Source organism: Chaetodon trifascialis, chromosome 14 (assembly GCF_039877785.1).
Source record: "Chaetodon trifascialis isolate fChaTrf1 chromosome 14, fChaTrf1.hap1, whole genome shotgun sequence".
Taxonomy (NCBI): Eukaryota; Metazoa; Chordata; class Actinopteri; order Chaetodontiformes; family Chaetodontidae; genus Chaetodon; species Chaetodon trifascialis.
Window position 1 is genome coordinate 21,430,430 of NC_092069.1, and position 24,464 is coordinate 21,454,893.

The 24,464-nt window shown below is 43.9% G+C and overlaps 2 protein-coding genes across 8 annotated transcripts in view; both read right to left on the minus strand.

Annotated features, from left to right (window-relative positions):
• Window positions 1-1,308: 1,308 nt before the first annotated feature.
• LOC139341962 (dihydropyrimidinase-related protein 5-like) lies at window positions 1,309-12,806 on the minus strand. Of its 3 annotated transcripts, none has more exons than XM_070978729.1 (13): window positions 12,669-12,806; window positions 10,189-10,459; window positions 7,953-8,111; window positions 7,377-7,556; window positions 7,213-7,281; window positions 7,017-7,061; window positions 6,844-6,919; window positions 6,258-6,414; window positions 6,032-6,173; window positions 5,754-5,896; window positions 5,423-5,630; window positions 4,348-4,516; window positions 1,309-2,963 (listed from the first exon to the last, which is right to left on the minus strand). In XM_070978729.1, exons 2-13 carry the CDS (start codon window positions 10,447-10,449, stop codon window positions 2,878-2,880), a joined length of 1,695 nt encoding a protein of 564 aa, XP_070834830.1. In that variant the 5' UTR covers window positions 10,450-10,459; window positions 12,669-12,806; the 3' UTR covers window positions 1,309-2,877. The 3 variants fall into 3 exon arrangements, with proteins under 3 accessions (XP_070834830.1, XP_070834828.1, XP_070834829.1); XM_070978727.1 differs by lacking the exon at window positions 12,669-12,806 and adding an exon at window positions 10,598-10,682; XM_070978728.1 differs by lacking the exon at window positions 12,669-12,806 and adding an exon at window positions 10,610-10,679.
• A 4,743-nt stretch (window positions 12,807-17,549) lies between these two features.
• Window positions 17,550-24,464, minus strand: part of dnmt3ab (DNA (cytosine-5-)-methyltransferase 3 alpha b) — a 37,126-nt gene continuing 30,211 nt past the window's right edge. For 3 of the 5 annotated variants that reach the window (XM_070978614.1, XM_070978612.1, XM_070978615.1), the window contains 10 exons: window positions 24,327-24,439; window positions 22,418-22,601; window positions 22,217-22,301; window positions 21,774-21,919; window positions 21,165-21,255; window positions 20,887-21,035; window positions 20,278-20,363; window positions 19,358-19,427; window positions 18,747-18,865; window positions 17,550-18,605 (listed from right to left, as the gene is read on the minus strand). In XM_070978614.1, the coding sequence (XP_070834715.1) occupies window positions 18,464-18,605; window positions 18,747-18,865; window positions 19,358-19,427; window positions 20,278-20,363; window positions 20,887-21,035; window positions 21,165-21,255; window positions 21,774-21,919; window positions 22,217-22,301; window positions 22,418-22,601; window positions 24,327-24,439 (1,185 nt within the window). In that variant the 3' untranslated portion in view covers window positions 17,550-18,463. Of the gene's footprint in view, window positions 18,606-18,746; window positions 18,866-19,357; window positions 19,428-20,262; window positions 20,364-20,886; window positions 21,036-21,164; window positions 21,256-21,773; window positions 21,920-22,216; window positions 22,302-22,417; window positions 22,602-24,326; window positions 24,440-24,464 lie in introns of all 5 variants that reach the window. The other 2 variants (XM_070978613.1, XM_070978610.1) reach the window with 1 other exon arrangement.

Below are 24,464 nucleotides of genomic sequence, written 5' to 3' on the forward strand. Positions count from 1 at the left end.
AATGTCAGCAACAGTGGTGGAAGAAGAATTCAGGTCCTTTACTTCAGTAAAAGTGCAAATATAGCACCATTATGTGCATTATCAGTTAATCTGGCCAATATTTTCTCTGGTAATCAATTAAGTGTGTGGTCTAAAATGGCACAACATTGTGAAAATCCATCCAATCATCACAGTCGCTTAAAGAAAGTGATGTTTTCAAATGTTCTGTTCAACCAGCAGTCAGAATCAGATCAGAATCAGAATCAGAATCAGATCAGAATCAGATCAGAATCAGAATCAGAATCAGAATCAGATCAGAATCAGATCAGAATCAGAATCAGAATCAGATCAGAATCAGAATCAGAATCAGAATCAGAATCAGATCCAAATCAGAATCAGAATCAGAATCAGAATCAGAATCAGATCAGAATCAGAATCAGAATCAGAATCAGAATCAGAATCAGATCAGAATCAGAATCAGAATTGGCTTAACTGGACAAAGTATGTGTGCACATGCAAGGAGTCTGACTCTGGTTTAAACGCTGCACTCAATGGATTTGCATGGGGGGGGGGACATACAGCTCAAGAAGGCCAAAAAAGACAACAAAAACAAGAGTGAACAATCAGTTAATGTGAAAATATAGAATAAACAATACATACAATGAAGACCCCAAAGTGATCAAAACTCAAAGATATTTAGTTTACAATGAAATAAAAAGAAAAAGCAGCTGAAGCTTAAGAATGGGGCAAGTTGTTGCTTGAGAAATGACTTAAATTATTGATTGTCAGAAGTTGCCGATTATTTGTCTGTTGACTGACTAATCGATCAATCAGCAACTATGTAACAGAAAAACTTCAACTACTTCAAGTATCAAAGGTAAAAATGCTCGTCCTGCAAAGAAATGTCTCCTGTGAGAAACTATTATATTGTACAGATTAGTCCAGTGGTTCCCAAGGTAGGGGTCAGGCCCCTCCTAAGGGACGCAAAATAAATGTGAGGCCTTTGAGATGATTAAATCAGCAGGAAAGGAGAAAAGGAAGGTGCTGCTACACACATTTCTATAGATTACTGTGGTGAGATTTAACTCTGTGGGCCTCAAACTGTTATTTACAGAACACATCTGAGGAAGAAGAGAAGGGAAATCAGTTACTGGTGAGACTGTTAATCAGTCACAGAGATCTGACATGTGACACCAGAAGCTTAAGAGTAATGAACTATGGAAGTGAATAAATGCAGCGGAGTGAGAAGTACAATATTCCCCTCTGAGATGAAGTATAAAGTAGCATGAGTACAGTGTGAGTGCAGCAAGCAGACACATAATTCAGCTGGAGATTTCATTGTGGTTTATTTGCACTCAAATCATGTGATAAAGAGCTGCAAGACGAAATAAGACATAACAGGAACTCAATGTGAAGACACATTGTTCAGCACCAGTGTACGTTTGGGAGGGAGGAGACGCAACAGGATTCACTGGAGCTTCCGAAGATCAGAAGTGAAATCTGTCCGAAAAAAAATTCAACTTTTACCGTAACACGATCTCCTGAACATAAGCAGGTCTAAACGTGGTGAGAAATCTTGTGTGCACCTCTGCTTTCACTGCAGTGTTGACAAAAATACGACAAAATTACAAAGACGGTTACTCACAGGAAAAATTCTGCAACTAAAAACGAACAATAGAAACAGTAGTAGTAGTGTCAGTGCTTTCCCGCAGCATGCCTTCCAGTTATGACGCTGAGCTCTCAGTGACACCCAGCACGAAGGCATGTGATCCCCTGAAGCGGTGGTCCGCTGTCTTCCATCGACTCTGTGAACGCTAAAGAGGACCAGTCCACCTTCCCTGTATGCTTCACAGTGGTGTGTTACAGTCAGAGGAGCATTTGAAACCCTGTCGTTTCAGACCAGAGCGCATCAAAGCTGCAAAAGCCTCCCGAAGAAACGACGGGGGTCGATGTCCTGACCTGTCCTGTGGGTGTCCTCAGGTGAGAAAAAGGCAAGTTTGGGTGAGACTTTTTGCTCTCTGTGTTAAACGGATGTGATCACAAAGGATGCTGCAACATTAGTGCTTCTTACAGTAGTTCTAGCTCTGCTACCATGCACACAGCACACACAGCATAGGTTCATTCACATTTGGTGGGTGGGGGTGGAACAGAAGTCTATTCTGCTATAAGGCTGTAAACATGACCTGAAATGCTAATCTGGCAATGATACTGAACAAACACCTCATTCTGATTCAGGAAATAATTCTAACACGCTTGCATCAACGGAAAAAAAACACAAATAATGATGAAATATAAAAAATAAATAAAACAGACGCATTTAAAAGGTTAGCTTCCTTTCTGATATTTCTCATCAATTGGTCAATTGCAACCGGATTTCTGTCGCGGCGACACCCTTGTAATTGCATTTCATTCACCACGGCTCGCAGTAAAAAGACATTTGTGATATTTGTGACATTAAATCATGTAAAAAGGCATCTAAATAGAACATGATACAAGTGCAAAATCGTATTTTACAGTGAGGTAACACAATCGCATCATAAAAACCATGACTCACCTTCGTACTCCTAAAACTATGAGTAACATATTTCCCCTAACGTGATCCATCAGCCAAAGTAATTCACTTGTTTCATTTGCTGCTTATATTTGGTAACATTTGACTGAAATTTGGTAGCTACAACCACTTTGCAATACTTGACCCCATATTCCAATATTATTACGGCAACGTCACACTGTTTAACGTTTTACGCTCTATGTAACTGTGCTGAGTTCAAAATAAAAAAACACGTCTTCATTACCCCTCACACACATTCTAAGCTTCCAGAAAGAAAAACATCTTGCTTGGCCTCATGTTTCCCTCAGGTACCATTCTTCCGCTTCACGTGACGGCCGTCCCGCCGGTTACCAGATCCCGCTGGATCTCCCTCCAGGAGGAGCGAGGATCCTGGCCGAGGATCTCTTTGGAATGTTGTCGTCGATCTGGGCACCTGGAGGGGAGCGTGTGGAGAGTTCAGCAGTGAAACGCGAGGAGCTGCTGCTTCCCAAGACTTTTTATGTGCAGCCAAATCACATTTCCTTGTGTTGTGAAGGGTTTTCTGAGCTGCTTGTTCTGCAGTTTTCCTCATGTCATGTCACATGCTGCTCAAACCACTTGTGGTTACTGGCAAGTATTTGGGTGTAAAACACAGATTTATGGCTTTGAATCTGTGTTTCCCGTGTCCCATAATTTCCTGTCAGCTCTGAACTGGCAAACCCTTGAATTAAGTCAGAAAAATGGTCAAAAATACTTTATATAGTGTACCAGGTAACCCCAGTGTCTGATTAGGTATAAATGTGACTGATATAAAGGACGATGTAAGCTTTAGGTGTCTTTGTTTCAGCCACACATTTCCAAATCTGTCTTATGAAAAGCTTCAAATATTGTGTAAACAAGTTCAATAATCAGCATTTCATCCTTGCCCAGGTCAAAAAGTGAAATACTTCAGTGTGTTAGAGTAGTATAAGTACGCTACAAGTACACTTTTACTTTTTGTGCTAATTTGAAGTACGTTTGACTTAAACTTGTACAAAGTGTATTTCTAAATAGAGGGCATTAAGTTCTTCTTAAATGTATAAAAAATTAATATACAAATGCTGCAGTACTTATTTCAACATACTTATAAAACAAGTACTTTATTGTAAGTGCATTATAAATTGTACTTCAGTGTACAAAGTGCAGTAATTTACAAATACTTTTAACAGTAATAAAGTGTACTTGTTTCAAAGTCCTTTGCAGTACACTATTTGCATGCTTAATTAAAGTATACTTTAATTTTACTTCATTTTAAATATATTATAAGTGTATTTCTAACACACTGGTGATATAATGTAATTGTACTGCGGGTGTGTTTTTAATGCTCACTAATTTTCACTTAAGTACACTTAAAGTTTGTAAAAACTATTTACACTTCAAGTCCACTCAAGCATTACTCAAGTGGTAGTCAAGGAGTACTTTGAGTACATATAAGTATACTTAAGGAGACAAAAATTGCACAATGTGTACTTAGTGAAAAGTATAATTTAAGTATAATATTTTTTCTGCATAACTGATGCAGGCATCTACTGGGCCTACTGCAGACTGTATGGGGTCCACAGGAAGCACAGTGACAGATTTCTTTAAAAATGGTGCCCTCATCAGGCATGTGTGTGTCTGACTGGTAGAAAAGGCAGAAAGTACAGCAGCCGTCCAGCTATGAGCGTATGAAAGAACACCTGAGCTTTCAGATGGAGAACAAAGCCGAACAAAAGACTCCTCCTCGCTGTCCTGGGATCATTATGTGAAAGAAAAGCGGAAACCTTGACTTTTATCTGAAAGGAGCTGTTGATTCTCACCAGACAGGCTGAAGCTGGACTCATGGAGGTCCCTCACGCCCCCGTGTCGGGTGCAGGGGCGCGTCGGGGTGTCCAGATCTGAAGCCCCGAAGTCCCTCTTTCCTGAGTTGGCCACGGCAACAACTTCACCGGTGTAGGGCTCCCGTTCGACCGCTTTCACAGCCTGGCACTGACAGGTCAACATGTCAACATGTCAACACACACACACACACACACACACACACACACACACACACACACACACACACACACACACACACACACGTTACACATGCATATGAATACACTCCAGTTAGCGATCACGTTATGGCAAAAACACGTGTTTGAAATAGTTTTTTACTGACTGTAGAGGAGAAAATGTGTTGTGGTTTAACAGAAAGGAACTAGCGATGTAGCATTAGCAACAGCGGGGGTGGATACTACAATAACCTTTTCCAGTGATCAGCACCTCCCCACAGCCCTCTGTGTGTGTTACTTTTCTATTATATGAAGTCTGATGACAGCCAGAAAACATTTTATCTTGATGCTGACTCCAGATCAGACGGCTGTGTGATCAAATCACGTCAGGGTCAACAACATCTGTTTGTTCGTGAAAGTCAAAAAAAAAAGATGCGTCCAAGGATGGGGAAGAATTCATACAACAAGTACATGAAAGAAGTATCTTTGTACTTTTCCAGGACATATGCAGTTGATAGGGGGGGACAGTCCAAACAAGGAAAGGAAAGCAAGAAGGAAAAGGAGTAAGGAAGGAAACAAAGGATGGAAGAAAGAAGATGAGAAGGAAACAAAAGAAGGGAGGAAAGAAACAAGGGAATGAGGAAATGAAACAAGGAAAGAAGGAAGATACAAGGGAAAGAAGGAAAAAGGGAACAAAACTGGAAGGAAAGAAGGAAACAAAAGAGGAAGGAAACAAGCTCCTCTGTAGTTCTTGCCTTCCTGAAAGTACTCAAGTTTAGACCTTTAATGTCTGTTTGACCCTCAGTCACAGCATCAATATGACAGCAGTCGCAGTCGTAACTGTTGTACGATAAAAGCCAGATTTCAGTTTTTTAACGAGCACACTTGTGTCGGATACCTTTTCCCTCTGAACCATCTTCTTGTAAAGGTAGTCTGGGAAGGTTCTCAGCGGGCAGAACTTTCCGGAGCCCTCGGCACACGTGAACATGCCATTTTCATAGACCAGGCGGCCACGGCTGATGGTGACCAGGGGGACGCCGTGACAGCGGAGACCTTCATACAGGTTCACGTCTCCACCCTGGACCTGGCTGTCCACAGAAATGGTCCTGCAAGACAGAGACGCAAAGAGGAGAAAGACCCAGCTCAATCAGACAGCCGGCTTCAGAGAGCGGAGATAAAAGCTGCAGCGAGACACGCCGATCGATGCATGGACGGATCGGGTTTCATACTTGGATCCCTCGGGGTCCCAGACCACCACATCAGCATCTGCTCCTGGGATGATCCGCCCTTTCCTGGGGTAGAGGTTGTAGATCTTGGCCGCGTTTGAGCTTGTGACTGCCACGAAGCAATTCTCATCCATCTTACCTCCAATCTGTGAATCACAATTAAAAACGCTTGTAATCTGAAGGACGGGCTTAAAATTTGTGCCTCTACCGTCTGTATTTTATTAATCCACCACAGCAGGACAGACGTCCTGCTGGCAGCTGAACAAAAGAGCGACACACACCACTCCTTTCTCCCAGATGACGCTCATGCGATCCTGGACGCCGGGGAGCCCCTGGGGGATCTTCGTGAAGTCATCCTTGCCCATGGCTCTCTGTTTGATGGTGAACGGACGGTGGTCGGACGCCACCACGTTCAGAGTGTCACTGCGGCGAGACGGAAGATCACGTTTATTACCGAAGCACTTAACATCCATTCACGCTTAATGTGAGATTTTAGATTTTCCTCACTTTCCCAGCAGGCTCATGAGGAAATTGGGGGTGCTGGGGTCCAGGCGGAGGGGGGGCACGGTGACGTGGGCGGCAGCGTGGGCCCAGTCCTGGTGATAGTACTGCATGCCGTTCAGCACAGCGTGGGCTGTGGTAGTTTCACCGTGGACCACCTTACCTGTGAGCAGACAGAACACGCCCCCGACCCATAAATCTTATTCTCCAGCCGAATGGGAACAGTTCGGTACAGATGCCAGCACAAATCACTGTTTTTATTTTTTCAGTGAAAATTCCATTTTTTTTTCACGTTCAGCTCTAATATGAATGCACACGGGTTGAAATGAAACCACGGCTGTCTGTAAAACACCAGAAAATGACTTTAACTTTGAATCTCGTGGTCCATTGCTGAACACCGTGAACACCGTGCCTCAGCTGATTTGGATTTCAGAGGTTATAAAGAACCAGATTTACTTTTCATCACAAACCTCTCCAGGTCAGTGGCTTTGATGCAGCTGCCGGCGTGTAACCACACCTCCTCAGGACTTCATAATTTAAAATGCACCTTTGCTTTGTGAGAATGGAAACTGCAGCAGAAACCAGGCCTCACCCTGCATCTTGGCTGTAGCCACGACGTCTCCTGCAGCCATGCTGGACACGCTGACCAGATAGATCGGGCAGTGGGCCTAACAGGAAACACACACAGTGCAGTATGTGACATAGAAAGACTCATCTGGTCTTTTCTCTTAGATATCTGTGTTTGTGCTGAGAGGTGTCGCTCACCCTGTTGCCGATGGTAATTGCCCTGTGGGTCGCCTCTGCCTCCAGCTGTGAAGAGACAGAAGACTGTGAGGAATCGTGGTGAGATAGAGGCTGGAATCAGCTCATTACAGAGATAATATTAACACTCTAGACAAGAGTCTGGACATAATAAAAGTTTCATCTTGACAGGCAGCGCTGGATAATCTGACTCTCGTACCTCTTCAGGCCTGCTGATTTCAATCCCCTCTGGGCCACTGATGCCCAGGTCCAGTGCTTCTTTTGCACCCTGGCAAGAGGCAAGACGATGCGATGAATTATGCATAAAACAAATTAGTGCCAAATGCATTTGGGAAACAGACAAGTGAAAGGATCCCTCCTCACCTCTGCCACCAGCTCCCCGTTCTCAGCGTGGACTCTTGCTATAGCTCCGATGTCCTTACAGTGCTGCAGAGCCTGGAAGAGCTCGCTGTCCCTCAGCATGAACATGTCCTTGTAGGCCATGAACATCTGGAAGGAATTCACTCCGTGCTCTCTCACCAGCTTCTCCATCTCAGCTCGCACCTGCAGGAGGGGAAAGTTTAAAGGAGGTGTGGCATCTCTGAGTCTGAACCAGGTCTCCTTATAAAGAGAACAATCCAGGTCTCAATGCAAGAACACAGCACGTTTTTGTGCTTTTATTTTGCATCCATGTTGCTTTTTTGAGGTATATTTCTTTCATTGCTGCAACTGCAAGAGCTTCTTTCTTATGACGCCATTTTGAACCACTGTCTAACAAGCATGCAGCCAGAAATTCATCATAGAAACCCAGAGAAAATATTTATTTACAAGCCTCAATAACCAGTAATATCCTTTATCCAATCACGTGTTCACAAAGTGGTGAACTTCTCCATTAAAATACTCTAATTCTGGGAAAGACCAGGCTGATCATGCGCAGATGGAGGCACAGCGTCAGAGTACCTGGGGTCCCCACCAAGTAACTCCCACGTGCAGAGCGTAGTCACAGCACGTCTTGGAGTCCGCCGAACTGCGGCACTTCTCGTAGGCTTCCAGCAAAGACTCGTTCTTCTCTGGCAGAACGTGTCCGATCACCATCGTTGTTCCTCCGGCGAGAGCGGCCTAGAGGAAACGCAGATCATTAGCTCTGAGTTTGGCTGTAACTGAGATAAAATGTGCAAAATTATTGTTCTGATTTGCGCTGATCATTGTGTTTTTGCATTGGAATCTTGTGCATTAACTCTACTGTCTTGGTTTAATTGCCATTAAAGACTAAAATCAACTGGTTAATTGTAATAAACATTAAACTGAGGCATCAAGTGACGCTGAAGCAGAAGATATTGATTTATTAAGCCCATAAATACTGAAGCAATCTACTAATCCACACAGCTCCCGCTCCAAGCATAAAAGTAGAGGTTCAGTTGGCATTAATGGTTATCTTTATGGTTATTTGCATACAACTGGGGAAATATAAATCCTCCAGTAGTTAAAGCACAGGATTAAGTGGCCCTCACAGTATAATCACGAGGCATTTAAAGCAGTCATTTCTTTACGGTAACAGCACTTCTTAGTTTTCATCCTTCGAAAAACAGATTTAGATGTTTTAAACACACATTACAGTAAATCTTAATATCCACAACAAGTGAGCGCAGTGTGTGTTTTGTGTATGAGTGCGTGCTTCAGCGAGCATCTGTCAGCTGACCCTAGAGAGTGGAGTAGTGAGAGGGAGGACGGGGGGGGGGGCGTGGGTCTGAGAACCATTGTCTCCAAGCACAATGGTGCGAGTGAAAAGGCTTTGCAGCAGTCTTTGCAGCAGCCCCCCGGTTTCCATGGAAACAGGTACGGATCTGCATTTGTCTGGACTCATTCTGGAGCACGGCAGTGGCGGCGGAGCGGGCGGGGAGGGGCGAGGAGAGAGTGATGAGGGGCGAGGACGGAGAACAGCGGAGAACAGTGTCTGACACCAGCAGCCACCAGAGCCAGAGTCCGTCTGAAACGGCCCGGCGCCCGTCACCCCTCAGCCTCCATCATCTCGAAGCGCCACAGAGCGATGAGTCATCATGGTTTCCCCCCGAGTGAGCGGGGTATCCCAGTCTCACCAGCGGCCGCGATGACTCCGTTCCACGCTTTCTGGCCGCCTCGCCGGCAGCAGAGTGCCAAATTATTTTTGTGTGTGTGACCTTCTGAAACTCCCAGAAATAAAAACACACCAAACTGCCAAGTAAGGCAGCAACTTACAACAAAACGCATTATCTACAAACCTGCTGATTATTTTCTTGAATGAGCAAGTCATCATTTTGTCTGGAAAGATGCTGTTTTAGCTCGCAGCTCCTTCACATATTTGAACACATCTTTGTTATTTTATGTGCATGTTTTTCAGTGATTATCCTCCTTCTGTCTGTCTGTCTGTCTGTCTGTCTGTCTGTCTGTCTGGCCGTTTTGAGGCAGGATTTGGTGAAATCTGGCGCTCCGAGTAGCATCCAAGAGTCCAAGCCTTGAAATGTCTTGTTTGACCGACCAGCAGTTCAAAACTCAAAGATATTCAGTTTACAATCACAGAAAAGGCAGAAAATCTCCATATTTGAGAAGCTGAAACCAGAGAATTTTTGCTCCTTTTGTTTAAATATGACCCAAATGATGATTAAAATAGGGTGTAATTATTTGTCTGTCCATTTCCTCATTGACCGTACGTGCAAGCAATACATAATCATTAGTGTTTAAGCCGTCACCGTCATCTGCCAAGTTTAAATAACTTCTAACATGCCGTTTGCCTTCTATTTTAATGCTTCACAGTGTTATTTTACTATTGCAGCTTTAGCTTTTAAGTTCTAATTCCATCATTACTTAGTGAGAGAAGCTGTGTCTAAAATAACCAACATATTTGATGCCAAAATTTTAAGAAAGCTGTCTCATGAATTAAAGAAGTGCTGGTGACATCTTGGCTGAAATTAGCATCAGTGGAAAGCTTTCATGGATCTCTATCTGACAGAAAAAAGACATTCCTGATCAGAAGCAAAGCCAAAGTGACGGGGATGTCCAAGAGAGTTCAGATAAATTTAGCACTCGGTAGTTTGAGCTTCTGAATCTAAATCTGCAGAAACAAGCTTCTTATTTCATGCTTTGGCGTGAAGTTTCGCTTTCCTCTACAGTTAGGACAATGGCCGCCGCCTTGCTTCCGCTCCAAACCCTCGGACGTTACCTTGGTGCCGCTGTAGTAGTCGTCTGCCGTGACGGCGTTCATGAAGGCCTCCTCCAGGTGGACGCTGGTGTCGATGCCGCCGGGCAGGACCAGTTTTCCCGAGGCGTCGATCACTTTGGCTCCACCTGGAATCATCAGCTCCTTCCCCACCTGCTGGATGATGCCGTTCTCGATGTAGACGTCAGCCTCTTGGGTGCAGTCGTCGTTCACCACCTTGCCGCCCTTTATCAGGATGCGCACCATCGCTGAGCTGGAAGACATGGCTATAGCTCTGCAAGGAAGAGAGAGAGAGAGAGAGAGAGAGATTTACTGGAGGGGTTTTAACCCTTTTTGCGATGTGTGGCGAGCAGCTCCTGAAAATCACAAGAGAAGTTCCAACTTTTTCTACAGGAAACTTGAGAAAGCGAACATTTTACAGTGCCTCATTCTGACACAACGCAGTAGCGGAGACGAGAGTCGGCGATGCTGCTCTGTGGCCGGTCCGTCGGGCTGTGACTGACATCAGCTCCCGGGCTGAGCGGGCTGTGTCAGTCGCCGCCTGTGACCTGACGTCCCCGGGGACGGTGACGCAGTGCTGAATAGAAAGAAGACGAGTCCAGTTGTGGACCACAATAAGGCAGACGAGGGTCAATAAGGCCATTATTTTGAAAGGGCTGAAGCAGCATAAAGCTACTGGCAGTGATGCTCACTCATTATGAGGACATATAAAGAATCATAATGGCTGAAATATAAGAATCAGTTTTCTTCCACTGCTCACATGTCCAACAGCTCTGCAGTGCTTCCCAACCAGCGGACCGGGCTCTAGTTATTTCTCATCTAAATTCTGTTAATTTTGTGTAACTGTAGTAAAACCGGACAGTTTAACGCCTTCAGACACGAAAATGATTCAGTGATACGATCTGAAAAGGTAAAGCCACTGCTGGTGCCGAGCTGCTCACAGACATGCATCCTGTGTGAGGGGTCACACGTGGAGAAGACCCCCGAGCTCAATGAGGTCTCCTGCAGTTTTGCTTGGAATTAGAGAATTTAAGCAACTTCTGAGGAGTTTACATTCAATGATTATGACTGTACACGTGTTTTTGACCGATTAGGGTATTTTTGTCTCTCAGTAGGCTTAAACTGGATGACTTGAGGGACTCAGTGTCCATGACTTTATTCCTTTCGCTGTGGAGACTTTCATGTTCTGAAATTAAATTTGCTGAACTGCAGGGGGTGAATTATGCAAGGGGGGTGGGGGGGTGGGGGGGGCCTCTTGACCTCAGTATTTCTATGCTTCTATAATCCATTCTGTTCTGCTCCCCAAACAGCTCAAAAATCACAGGCGAAACCATGTAAAAAAAAAATAAAAAATCCTTTAAATAAGTCATTAAGTAAACAGGATGTTTGAGTGCTGAGCGAGGATCTATTTATCAATAACAAAGAAACTCCAAGATCTGCCTCCTCCCTTCCCCTTTACACCACTGTGTAAACGATGGGATGTATTGTGTGTGTATGAGAGTGTGTGTGAGAGTGTGCCAGGCCTGCGTGCTGGCGCGCATGTGTGCGTGCTGGATGCGTACGTACGAGGGTGCGGCAACTTTACTGCATGGCATGGACTCCTCCACACAGATCTGACGGCTGATGAGGTGGAGGATGGCTCATCCCCACACGTCCATGCATTCAGACTAACAGGCTACAAGCTGAAGGGTCAGACACACACATCGTGTTCTCCATCAAGCCTGGAAGCAGCTACAGGCTGGAGTAAAGTCATCATCATATTATCGGGCCTATTGCTCAGCAGGCATTATGGAAGTTGACGCCGGTTGGTCAATAATAAGCAGGTGAGCTCATGTTACCTGTTTTAAGACTTGCACGAGAAATGAGTGGAGAGAGGCTGCTTTATGAATGAAACATAAAGCAACATCGATTAGAGGTTCAATATATGCAACTACAGCTTGAAGTACAGTTGAAGCACCTGTTTTAAATACACACTTTGAAGTAGAACTACAGGCCCTGGTACTACACTGGTTAAATTCCTTTATATACCTACATCTGCTGACTTCTACACAATCTATTAAACGCAATCTCAGGTGCATGTCAGTGAGTATCAAACACAATAATCCTCCAGGCAAATAATGTAAAATTACTGCAACAGTGGAATGATGACACTTCCACTAGTGCGACTTGACACAAAGAAACCGGTCTCCATCCGGCACGATCGGCCGTACAGCCGTCATCACCGACCTAGAAACCGCCTTCCCGAGTCCCTCCTCTCCCTCCTCCACAATAAACAGCAGCTACCTGCCGGCCTCACACTACAACCACACAGCCCTCAGACCTGGATCAGAGGTGTAGCTGCACTTCAGGGTGTGTAGGAGGGTGGCAGGCAGACGTGCAGCCGGGGGGGGCGGACATGGAAACAAAGTGCCAGGAGCGTTTCCCCCAGATTGAGCCGCTGCAGCCGACAAGTGAGAATAACGCTGATGATGTGGAGCACATACCTCCTCTGCGGGCCTGCTGCTCCTCTCGGCTCTCTGGGTACTTTCCGACGCGAACAGAACGCAACACAATCCGCGGATGGCACTTCCCAAGGAGATACAAACACCAGATGGATGCCTTCCTGGCCGGTCCGGGACCAGCAGAGCGCAGCATCATCACCGGCAAGTCAGCAAGGAGACACGAGCGACACTTCCGGTTGTGGCTTTCTTAGTAAAATACAGGTTTCTGTTGTGAAGTCTTGCCTGATGGTCAGGCTGAAATAGGACGTTTTATGACACTTCATTAACACTATTTGAATAGCAGAACAGAGCCTGTGACCAGATTTATTGATGGTAATAAAAAGCAATACTTTTGCCAACTTTAATTTGCACCGTCAGACCTCTGTCTGTCTTTTCTGTCTTTTTTCTTACTTACTTACTTTCTTACTTTCCTACTACTTGTACTTAACATGAATCAGTCAATAAATACCAGATAATTATGCAAATTGATCACTGACCGACCAAGTAGATCACTAAAATTAAATGTGATTGTCTAACATATAGTTTTTTGGAAGCACTCTGTTACGGCTGACATGTAGTGTTGAAACATATAATGACCACTGTCGCAAATATGTAAAACAGATTTTTAAATTGAAAATTACATTGTCTTAACTCTCTTATTCGTTTTTGTTGAAGAATGAAAGCATTACACTGGAAGCAGCATATCAAAAAGAGTGTAACGTTAAAACGCACAATCACGCTGAACACTATTTTAATGCTTTTATTTTGTAGGCAATTCTCAAGTCTTCCGCTATCACTCCGTCTGTCTGCAGTCAGCTTGTCGCAGCGCGCAGCATCCAGGCCGTGCGACGGTGCGACGCACCAATCAGCGGCACCGAGCGAAGGCTTGGTCGCCTACGCAACCAATGACTTCGGACTTAGGGCGTGTCCGCTCTCAGGAGGCTGTACCACTGCGAGAGGAAGAGGGTGACATAAAGGTAACCGCACGGTGAGGCTGAATAACACGTTATTAGAATTAATTATCGTCTCTGTTATCACGGATTTGATGGCTGACGTGTCTCTGTGAGCACTAACTGGGCATATTGATGGTCTAGACTTACCTCACATGACCCGATCATCTGCCACAATTAGGATAGAAGGAAAATTAAAAACAGATAAATAATGTTAGCAGGGAGCGCAAACCCATGATGTCATTAGCTGTTTGATGGCTGGATAAAAGGCTGTAGAGTGGCAACATGTTCCGAGAGGAGCTGCAGGCCAACACCCCTCTTTAGAGCACTGTGGGTGGGGGGTGTGTGGGTGGGAGGGGGGGGGGGGGTGTGTGGGTGGGGGGTGGGTGGGGACCCAGGTGTCAACACCCTGAGTGCCCTGCTGGGGGGCGTGGTGGCATGGAAACTGAGCTGAATATCAATATCCACATCTCCCCTGTCAGCCCCCTGACAATTAGGAGCTACAGCAGAGCGTGTGAATGTTAATTATGGTTGGAATGATCCAATTTCCAAAATATCATCATTAAAATGAGATCGTGTGTCAATACGAGCTGTTTGAGGAGTGTTTTTCATCATGAAGTGGTTTTCTCTCCATAATTCTGACTTTATTGCATCGTAATTGCGAGACAGATAGAAGAGTTCTCATGATTATGAGACAATCCATCATAATCCTGATTTACCTCCTCATAAATATGACATTGATTATGTGCTGCTATCTCCAAATTACCTGAAAGCACAGACACCTCCATCCTTCTGATGTTTTTGACAAAATTATTATACTATCTATTATCTTTCTACAATTATAGAAAGAAGATACTTGTTAATATTTTTAAAAAAAGAGGCAGAAATTGTGGCTAAGTGTCCCATTAGGCCATCACTTCAGCTGTACCACACACAGGCAGTACATCATTTATAGCAGGTTTTGTGGAGGATGAGTATGTAGTATTGTGTACAGTTAGTATGCAGCTAATGTGACAGTGAGCCAGCAAGCACAACACCAGCACCCGTAAACTGAAGCAGCTGAATGGAACTCAGCTGGTATTACCTTTATTGTTCTCACCTGTGCTTTTACTTCTGTGACATGTCATAATGACCTCTGAGGATCAACAGTTCAGCTTAAATATTTGGTAATTATATTAAATATGTGGATTCATCCAAAGCACCGGGGAGTGTGTGCATGTTCATCTGCACTATAGACAGTACATAGGCTCATCATGAACGACGTCATTGTACAATTAAAGGCCCTGTTTTTGTTTCTTTGCTCTGTGAGCCTCTTATGAGTGACGGAGTCCTAAATGCTTTTGCTTTTTCACACAATTTTCTGTATTTTAGATGTTTTCTGTGCAGCTCACTCTGACTTGTTGTTACTGGGATTAAGCTGGAAGTAAAAGTGATGTCATATGTTTCTGTGCACCAATCAGAATTCAGCAATATTTACACCAATGTCTGATGACATTTTTTTTGCTGATGAGTTTGCTCATGTTGCCAGGCACCAGTCACACAGTCCTGATGAGGCAGATTTTAACCCTTCAAACAACTTTTCTCCCTCAAACTTTAACTTTGGCACATTAAATAATTAATATTTAATGTTACAGATGAATGTGTGAGATTTCACCTTTTCACAGGCTTTCATGTAAATTCCAAAGGTCACACACACAACTGAAAAAATCCGAATAAGAAAGGACAGGAGGTGGTTTTGCACAAAAACAATACATTTATTCAAGTGTTCTCCAGCACAAGTACATACGGAGCCTTTATCTTCTCTCTGGACACTAAACATAAGTATGGGGTGGGGGGTGGGGTGGGGGGGGGGGTCAAAGTGGAGAATGACTGCTACATTTGCTGTACGAACTGGTCTTGAGGAAAAGCGTATAGGCCAGAAACAGTTATGACAGAAAGAAAGTCACACAGAGTGTCAACAGTATCACCGAATATAGAATTATTGACCTGCGTTGAACAGTAGAAACGAATGTTGTTTCTGATAAAAGCAAAAAAAAACAACAAAAAACCCCAAAAACAATCGATCGAAAACAACATTTTGAAAACAGACATGGAGAATAGTACGGCATGGAATGTAGGATTAAGAAGCAATGCGTATTAAGCATACATTATGCTACAGTAAAAGTTATTACCGTTTTTTTTCTCACACAATTTTCCCACAGATAAGCACCAACTACAGCAATCTCTAGTCTAAAACAATATAGGAAACCTTTCATTATTTGTTATCCTTATTTTTTCAAGTACAAAGTTAAAATGCCTTTGTTAATATATTTATATGAGTGAAATAATAGTTCTTTTTCCATTACTACAAGGAACTTAAAAACAGTCATTGTCAAGACATGTTTATTTCTCTTCCAATCAAATATACTTTTCTTGATTAGATAAAATGTTTAGCACCATCGGAAAAAACACCTACAATCCCTCTTTTTAAAAGTCTTACAAAAGAAAACAGAAGCGAAACGAAACGAAACGAAACACCACCATGTAGGGCTGTGCAGTGAAGTCGAGCGCGTTCACCTTAAAGCTGTCCATAGGCCACTATTAAGATCACATGACACTGAATCTGGATTCACTTGACACAAACAAATCAGTACGAGAAAAGTCGACTTGGAGTCTGCCTACATCTAATGTAGCGAAGCAAGTTTTGAATCAAATTTGTCACTTGATTTTCATTTTTAACCTATGATTTTTTTTCCTAATTTGATGATATATATTAGCAAAGAATTATATTTGTACATCTCATACGTAATTAAAAAAAAAAAGATAAAACAAATTGAAAACAGCAACCGGAAAACTCTATGTACAAAATGTACAAATGTGAGGGGGGTGTTAAGTATTATATGGGGGGGGGGGGGGGGGTAACATCTAGTTAAAATATCACAAAGCACAAGAGCTCATATTGAGCCCAGAGCGCACGGAGAAAAATGATGGCAATAAGGTCACTTAAGAAATTAATTACATTAAGAAATTAAATTTCAAATTTAGCATCTTAAATATGATATAGATAAGCGATAGCATCTGTGTTCATTACCCTCTTTACTCTTTGAGTGCCGACGTCTCTGTCCAGCACTGTGTCAGTTTTTCGTTTTGACGAACCGCAGCCTAAATCCTCCATGTTCAGCTCAGAGGTTACAATCAAGAGAATTTAGTTTGTGGGCGCAGATCCAAATCTGGATCGGCGCTTAATTTTGTCGACGCTGACGACCACGGTTCATCGGGGGCCGGCTGTCCTTCACAGGGGACAAAATATTACACAAAGCGCAGAGACAGAGTTCTTGAACTAACTGTCGTGCATTTTACAATCTTAATAGAAATAGACATTCTTTGAATCTGGGTACTGACATACTGTCTCTGCTTTCCAACAGAGGACAATACGGGTGATGGAGGAGGGGGGAGAGGGGGTTACAAATCCATCTACTGTACACCGAGTCACATGGGTTTCACATATCAAAATCCATTCTTTCACTTCTATTGGCACAGCCCTACTGTATACAAAAAGTATTACACGAGGGTAGATCAGTTCACATCATAAAACCAAACAAAAAAACAATTCACAAGAACCAATATCTTTTTTTTAAAAATATCAAGAAAAAAAAGAAAGTATACATATAAAAGTGCTTTATAATGTTGATAAAACAGCACAAAATTGCTATAAAAAGGTAGAAGAACTTTGTGAAGCGGCACCATATTGTTTGAGGATTTGCACCTGACAGTTTTTCAGTTACGAGAGGTGGAAGTCGAGGAGCGGAGTTACCCGGCCTGGTCAACCTCCCTCCCTCCAGCGACCACACTTTTAACAGTTGTACAGTAATGTCATTGGTCAGGATGAAACTAGAAAACAAAAGTAGTTTCACAGACGTTGATCTTATGGTTTTTTTTTTCTTTTTTTCTTTTTTGAATGACGGAAAACATCATTTCCCATGTGGCTAGCTTCACTGTCTGTTTGTGCGGATCCAGGTAGAGAGCCTGAGAGTGGCAAGGCTGAGAGATTAAATGAGCACCAGTACAAACTGTATAAAAGCTGTAAAAGAGGATATTCTCTATCTATTTTGCAGTCTACTGTCTGTCACTCCGACTCCTCTGAAGTGAACAAAACGGCACAGAACAGATTTTTTTTTTGTCATAAAGTGTAAAAACATCACACACGTGTTTTTCCAGCAACAGCTTAAAGAGCTCCGTGCTGTCTCAAGTTGTGGTGCCACATGAGCTATGATGTTTCTCATCATCTTGGAGCACCATGGTATTGTAACCATATTACAGTAGTACCTTTATTAACTAGAAACTGTAAACAAAGAGGTATATGTGATCTGGTGTTTTGGATTCTTAGAGACACGGCTCTCCTGACACTGAAGAAAATCGCCTTTCTCTTCACGTCTCTGTGAGGCTCAGTAGCTGGAAGCATGGCTGCACCGCAGGTGGGAATCACGCAGCCCCGACGTACAGTACGCTCACACAGCAGAAACTTTTCACATATCTCAAAACCGCTCCCTATCTCTCCGTTCTTTCCCATCGTCTCCTTTGAAAAAACATGATTAGCACTTTTTTTCCGTCTCAGTGTCTTGAGAAGAAAGCATAGTCTCAAGTATAGCTTGCACAAACAAATCAACAATACTTGATAACACTGCTAAAAGGTAAAATGACATATCAAAATTAAATAGAATAAGAATTACAATTCAAATACAAGAAATAATGTGAAATCTACGTCAATGTTTTCGCTCGCAAATTATACAAGAGTATAACTTGAGGATCAAGGCTCTTATTTCTAGTCACAACGTACAGTTGCAGTTCCTAAACGAGTTTTCTTGCCGCTCAAACACAGGCGAAGTAATCTTTGAGTGGTGCAAACAGGTGGCGGATAACCGGGACGCTCCATGATCTGCCCAGCAGCCTCTGCCTCGCCAGTCGGCTCATGTTGGACACGTCCGTATAGTGGACCGGGAAGCCGAAGACCCTGCAGGGGAAAGCAGCCGCACACAGAGCAGCCGGGTGGGCAGGCAGGCGGGTGGAACAGGGGAGGACACAGGAAGATCATTTCCAGATTCTGGACGGTGAAAGAGCTGCGAAAGGCTGTCTGATGTTCAAGTTTACATACCTCTCCATCTCAGTGCACCAGAGGATGTCTTCCTTCTCGTTCATGAAGACGGGGAAGTGCTGGTCCTTGCCCTGCTTGATGGAATTGGACCTGGTGGTGATGGTCCTCACCTTGCCAAACTGGGAGAGAAAAAAGGGAGCGGGGGAAATATTGGCGCATGAGTCAAACCAGCTCATTTGACGCGTGTCACGGCTGCAGCACCTGACACCTGCTGCGACACAGATCAGAGCTTTTGATGAATTATGCGCATTTCCAGCTGTTACCTCGTGCTGCCACCGGGAGCCGCCAGTGTGCAAAGTTGCAATCAAATGAAATATGTCACGTTTTTTCTTTTTTTTGCTGTTGTTTTTTGTTTAAAATTACAGTCCTGGCTGTCACAGACTGGTTTCCCAGGCGTTGAAAGCATGAGATGACAGAGAGAACATCGTTTATCATGCCACGATCAGATTTTTGAAAGCACTTATTATAGAACAAAAGCCTCCACCAACTTAATGCAATGCAAGGAACGTGAAGAAGTTAAACTAAACGATTCACAGCCGCATGCTGAGCACTCAAGGCGTTTCACATGCAGACATTTCGCCATAGCTTTCTTCAAAGTATTACACAAGTACCTTCGCTGTTCTGCCGTGTTCTAAACAGTCCTGGAGGTCCAGCCTGTCGGAGCACATAGCACTCAAAGGCCTGAAAGGGACAAAAAGAACAGAAGCCACAATTTACATGTTGACTTAGTGTACAAGTTTGACGCTTGGCAAAGAAACGGCATGTTCTGCTTTGATGACTGTGGCCTGGAAAGATCGTGCACTGATTACATTCAGTCCTCTTAAAGAGATGATTGATAACCATGCTAAGCCTGATTAGATTTGCACACAGCTTGTTGAACTGCACTTTTCAAACAGGGAAAAATATGGAATAAAAAAAAAAAAAGCAGAATTTCTATTTATCCACCAGGATCAGTTCCTCGATCAGCCACAATCAGCCTCACTTTATCACCGCAGCAGCTGGTTTCAATGGCAGCAGACGAGGTTGAGGATTTTGGAGAGGTGGCGGGTCATGTCACGTCTGAGGGCTTGCTGCTTGGTCAGCAACGTGACTCTAGAGTGTTTGTTTTCTCAGACTGAGCTCAGGAGATGCAGTATGGACGCCAACTCCAGGATCAGGAGGCAGAGCGGGTCGTCCACTGATCAGAAGGTCTGTGCTTTGATGGTCCAGTCTGCATGTCAGAGTGTCCTTGGACAGGACACTGAACCCCAAACTGCTCCCGGTGTGCGAGTGTGTGTGCATTGGTGAGCACAGACTCATCATGGGGCGCTTTGGAAAGAAGTGTATGAACATGTGTGCGAAGGCTGCCATGGTCGGTTGACTAGAAAAACACTATAAATGCATCATTTACCACCAAAAAAACAACTCATTTCTTAATTCAGTTAATATATAACCGCCATTGTCGCTATCTTAAGCCGTCGCTTGTTAATGGGCTTTATTTTTCCGTTGTTCTGTGAAAGGCTGCTGCTTCCCTCACCATTCACACACCAACCTGTTCATGCCAGGAAGGTTACCCCAGAAGTAGCGGGCGCGGTGGGCAGCAGACACTTCCTTGGCATCGATCATCACTGGGTTGCACTGAAATCCAAGTAAAACAGCAGAGAAAAGACACCGTGGTGAGACGCTGTTTTATATAAAGTGCATCACAGAGCAGCGAAGTGGAGCTACCACTTAAAAGCACAGTATTTCTGATACTGAAACAAATCCTTGTGTAGTCATGGTTGATTAAAATCAATTCAGCATCAGAAGAAAACCAAAATGTCAGTTTCAATGCATTTTTCACAGTATGCCACCATTTAAAAGGCCTTCAAGAGCCAAACAATTCAACATCTGTCTGCAGTATGGGGAGCAAAAGATGCTATCTAAGAATTCACTGAAGCACAAGAAAAACAGCACGTTAAAACTGTTATATTAAGATCAAAAGATTGCGCGTTCCCTTCTTATTATCTGTGTAAAGATAATGACTCAGTGCCACAAGGGGGCATTCATAATCCTCATGCCACTGTGCCATCATAAGCTGAAGCTATGTCTAGTTATGACCTGCAGGATTAGATAAACCAGTCATTTAGCAACAAGTTTAGCCGACAGAGAAGAGGCTGACCTCCAAAAAGCGAGATATGTCCCTCTTATCGCTGACACCCATGGCAACCACGTTTTCAAAGAGCCAGAAGAAAGGCCGGTCGTCGCCCTCCTTCGGCCGAGCCTCGTGGAGCAGCCGGTAAAACTCAAAGAACAGGCGGCCGGTGCCCTCTGTGGGACGGAGACGCTCATTAAACGGTGCTGAAGCGCAGGGCGGAGGACGAGCCGATGATGCTGCTCACATCGTCCGCCTGTTGGTATTTGACAGGATGTTTAATTGACACACAAGAGCAAACCTACCGTAAAGACCTTTCCTCGCAGGGTTGACTATAGAGAGGTCGTTGCATGGGCTTCCACCAATAACTAGGTCGAAGGGACCCCACTCGTGTATCTGCAGACAGATAAGATACAGAGTCAGAAACACACGCAGACACAGTTCAGATAATGATGTCGTGAGATAAAGTGATCCAGCTTCACTCCAACTTTCAGGTATATTGTGCAACAAATGCTGTTTCCTGAAAAAAGGGCCGGTTGGCTTGGAAGAGCAGAGTCTGGCGGATGCTTTAAAACATGTCTTTATCGTGTCCTAGGCTCCAGTTTCTCCCTTTAATGAGTTCATGCACTCTGACAATGACATTTCTGTTTTGTCAGTGATCAGGATTCATGTAATATGACGCCAGTAAAATGTCCATTTGGCATGTTCAGGAACCTTAACGGTCCAACATAAGAGAGATTTTATGTTCGTGACGGTTCAACCTCTTAAACTTCTGTGATGTTTGCGTATATCTGAAAATGTCTTTCATTATGTTTTAAAGCAGGTGTGTTTCTGCTTTCTGCGTCTCGAACCCCCCGTTGTCTGAACGTGTATCAAGCACTGAAGCACAGGAGACAAAAAAGAATTAAACTCACATGCTTGCGCGTGACGTTCCTCACGTCGCCGACATACATGATGCGACCCTGATGCCGGACGATGCCCACAGTGATGGAGTCTTCGCACACTTCGGAGGCTACGTAGCGATCCACTTCGATGCCAAGCTCTTTCAGCACCAGCAGCCCTTCACGGGACGGGGTCAAAGGTCAGACAGAGCACAGAAATTAACCACCAAATCGTTCATTTAACACTCACACAGCATGTGAAACATGCTCAGCCTGCATCAATGTAATGATAATCAATCACATATTGACTGATAAACAATTCTAATGACTATGATGGTGCTATTAGATGATTATTTATGTGTGATTATTGACAGACAACAAAGCACTACTAGAAGCAAACTGTAAAAAGTAAAAACATGAACATTTCTTTTTTCTTTTCTTTGATTCGACATTAGAGGGTCCAGTTCTTGTCTAACCTGTTGCTATGCCGTCAAATAGCGACAGGACTCGGATGGGCTTCCTCTTCTCCACCATGACTGGGGGGTAAAGCTTTGGTGTGTCCTGAAACAGAACACAGAGAGAGAAAGAGCAGGGACACAAAATGAGAAACGAAAAAAAAAAGACCGCCTCAGCGAGACAGTGGGAAGCATTTACGGTCTAAAAGGCGGATCACTCACAAAATCTTGGTCGTGATTATTTGCGAAGAAGTGCTGCAGACGGCTGGGCCAGTCAGCGCGACGCCCCAGCAGACCAAACACACTCTTCTGACAACACATGTAGCAGTTCCACGGGTCCTCTTTGATGGCTGCATGTGCCGCCCCCTGACCAACGAGGAGGTCCACACACTCCACACAGAAACACCTGAACACAACCAGCGAGCTCAATCATAAATCCAGCATCTAGTACAACCCTGATTACAAAAGTTGGGACATAAATAAAAACAGACTTGTGAACGACCAGACTAAGGTGTTGTCGGTTTATGTCTTTTAGTGGGATTTGTCACCTTATCCTTTAAGGCAGGCTGTGCGATAAATGATTGACAGCTCTCTCCTTCCAAAATCAATTTCTGAATCAATCAGAGGTCAGACACGAGCCTCACAATGACAGTGTCAGTCTTGGTTTTACATCGACGAGGCCTAGTTTTGAGGGCTTTGGATGAGGTTTGGGAGTTTTGAGAGGCTGGGAGTCATCATCAAAATGTCATCCAAATGCCATCATTTAAACACACAGAAAACCTCTGTTTGCTGATCGGGCTCCGACACGGGACTGACAAGGCTCAATCTGTTCTCAGCGGTATTTTCCTAGACTTTAATGTCGTAGTCTGGCAGTGTGAGGATACTCTGCCCGTCTACTTCTTTATAATTTACAGCGGCCTATTCAACTGACACACAACCGCACTTATATAATATTAGTGATCAGTCGATCCTCCGCTGGACCTCCGTGATGACGCCTGACATCGCTGCTGTGAGATTTGTGACACCACCACAAAGCCTCTATTATCTACTCCGTTTGCGCAACAATGGCACAGTTCTGCTCTCTGTATTGGAAAAACAACTGTACATTATGCAAGCACGTGTGGCTCCCGGGGACCACACATAGCTCTAAACTAAGAGGGAGTTAAGCTAACATGCATGATTTTGATGGTGGGGAACAGTGCTAACCAGTGAGCCACGCGCTTCAGCAGTGTCACAGAGACCCACGTGTGGACCAATTGGATTCGCTGCAGGAATACCACAAGTTCTGGGTGGATGGTTTAGTTCAGTAACTGCTAATTTGCATTGGGTCTCTGTCGATAAAGCGTTTGGTCTGTACCAGCTCTACATGGAGCGTGTCCTCAGACAACCTCTGCTGTGATTTAGATAACAGAACATTAACAAAATGTGCCGTTTCAGTTATGACAGTGGACACGTTCACTCCCACCCTCCAGAAATAAGATCGAGACACCTCAAACACTGAGAATGGACTTCACAGTAACGTAGGAGACGCCTCTTTTGAAGTAGTTTAACATTTGAAATGACTCATATTCGCGTAATTACAGATTCAAGATTTGTTAATGATGGAGTCATTTTAAGGATTTTAACAAGATAAAGGGACTTTTTTTTGTGAAAAGCAGATCAGAAACAAATTATTAGTCGAGTGTTTTATATATATCTTAAAACATGTTTGGAGGGGCTCTTTAAATCAAACCATTGAACCATGTGAATGCTGCTCTTTTAATCACGCCGTCTCGTTGCAGCCTCAGTTTAACGGCATTCAGCTGGATAATTACTGGCAACATGAAGTTTATCTTCATGCATTCAAATCCTAATATTTGCATAACAGCATTGGAAGAAAAAGTCCATTAATTTGCATTTTCTTTTGCAGATTGACTGGAAATTTACTGAAAAATGAAACCTAACAATTGTGAACTTTGTTCAGATACCGTGACATCGCCACCCGCATTACACACATTCAGTGTGCTGCTTCTTCTCACATAAGATGCTGTCATGATTTATATTTGCACTGCTGATGCAACATTGTGGTCATTGTGGTTTCTGTCACCACCTGTCACCTTCATGGCACAGTGGAACCCAGGAGAAACCTCACCGGCAGCAGTTGTTGTTTCCACACATGAGCACCTCCCGCCCTCCGCAGCAGATCGTGCAGTATGATTGGTAACCATCGTCGTCATACTGATATGCACATTCTAGGAAGCAGTTCTGTGAAAAGGAGGTTTGACAAATT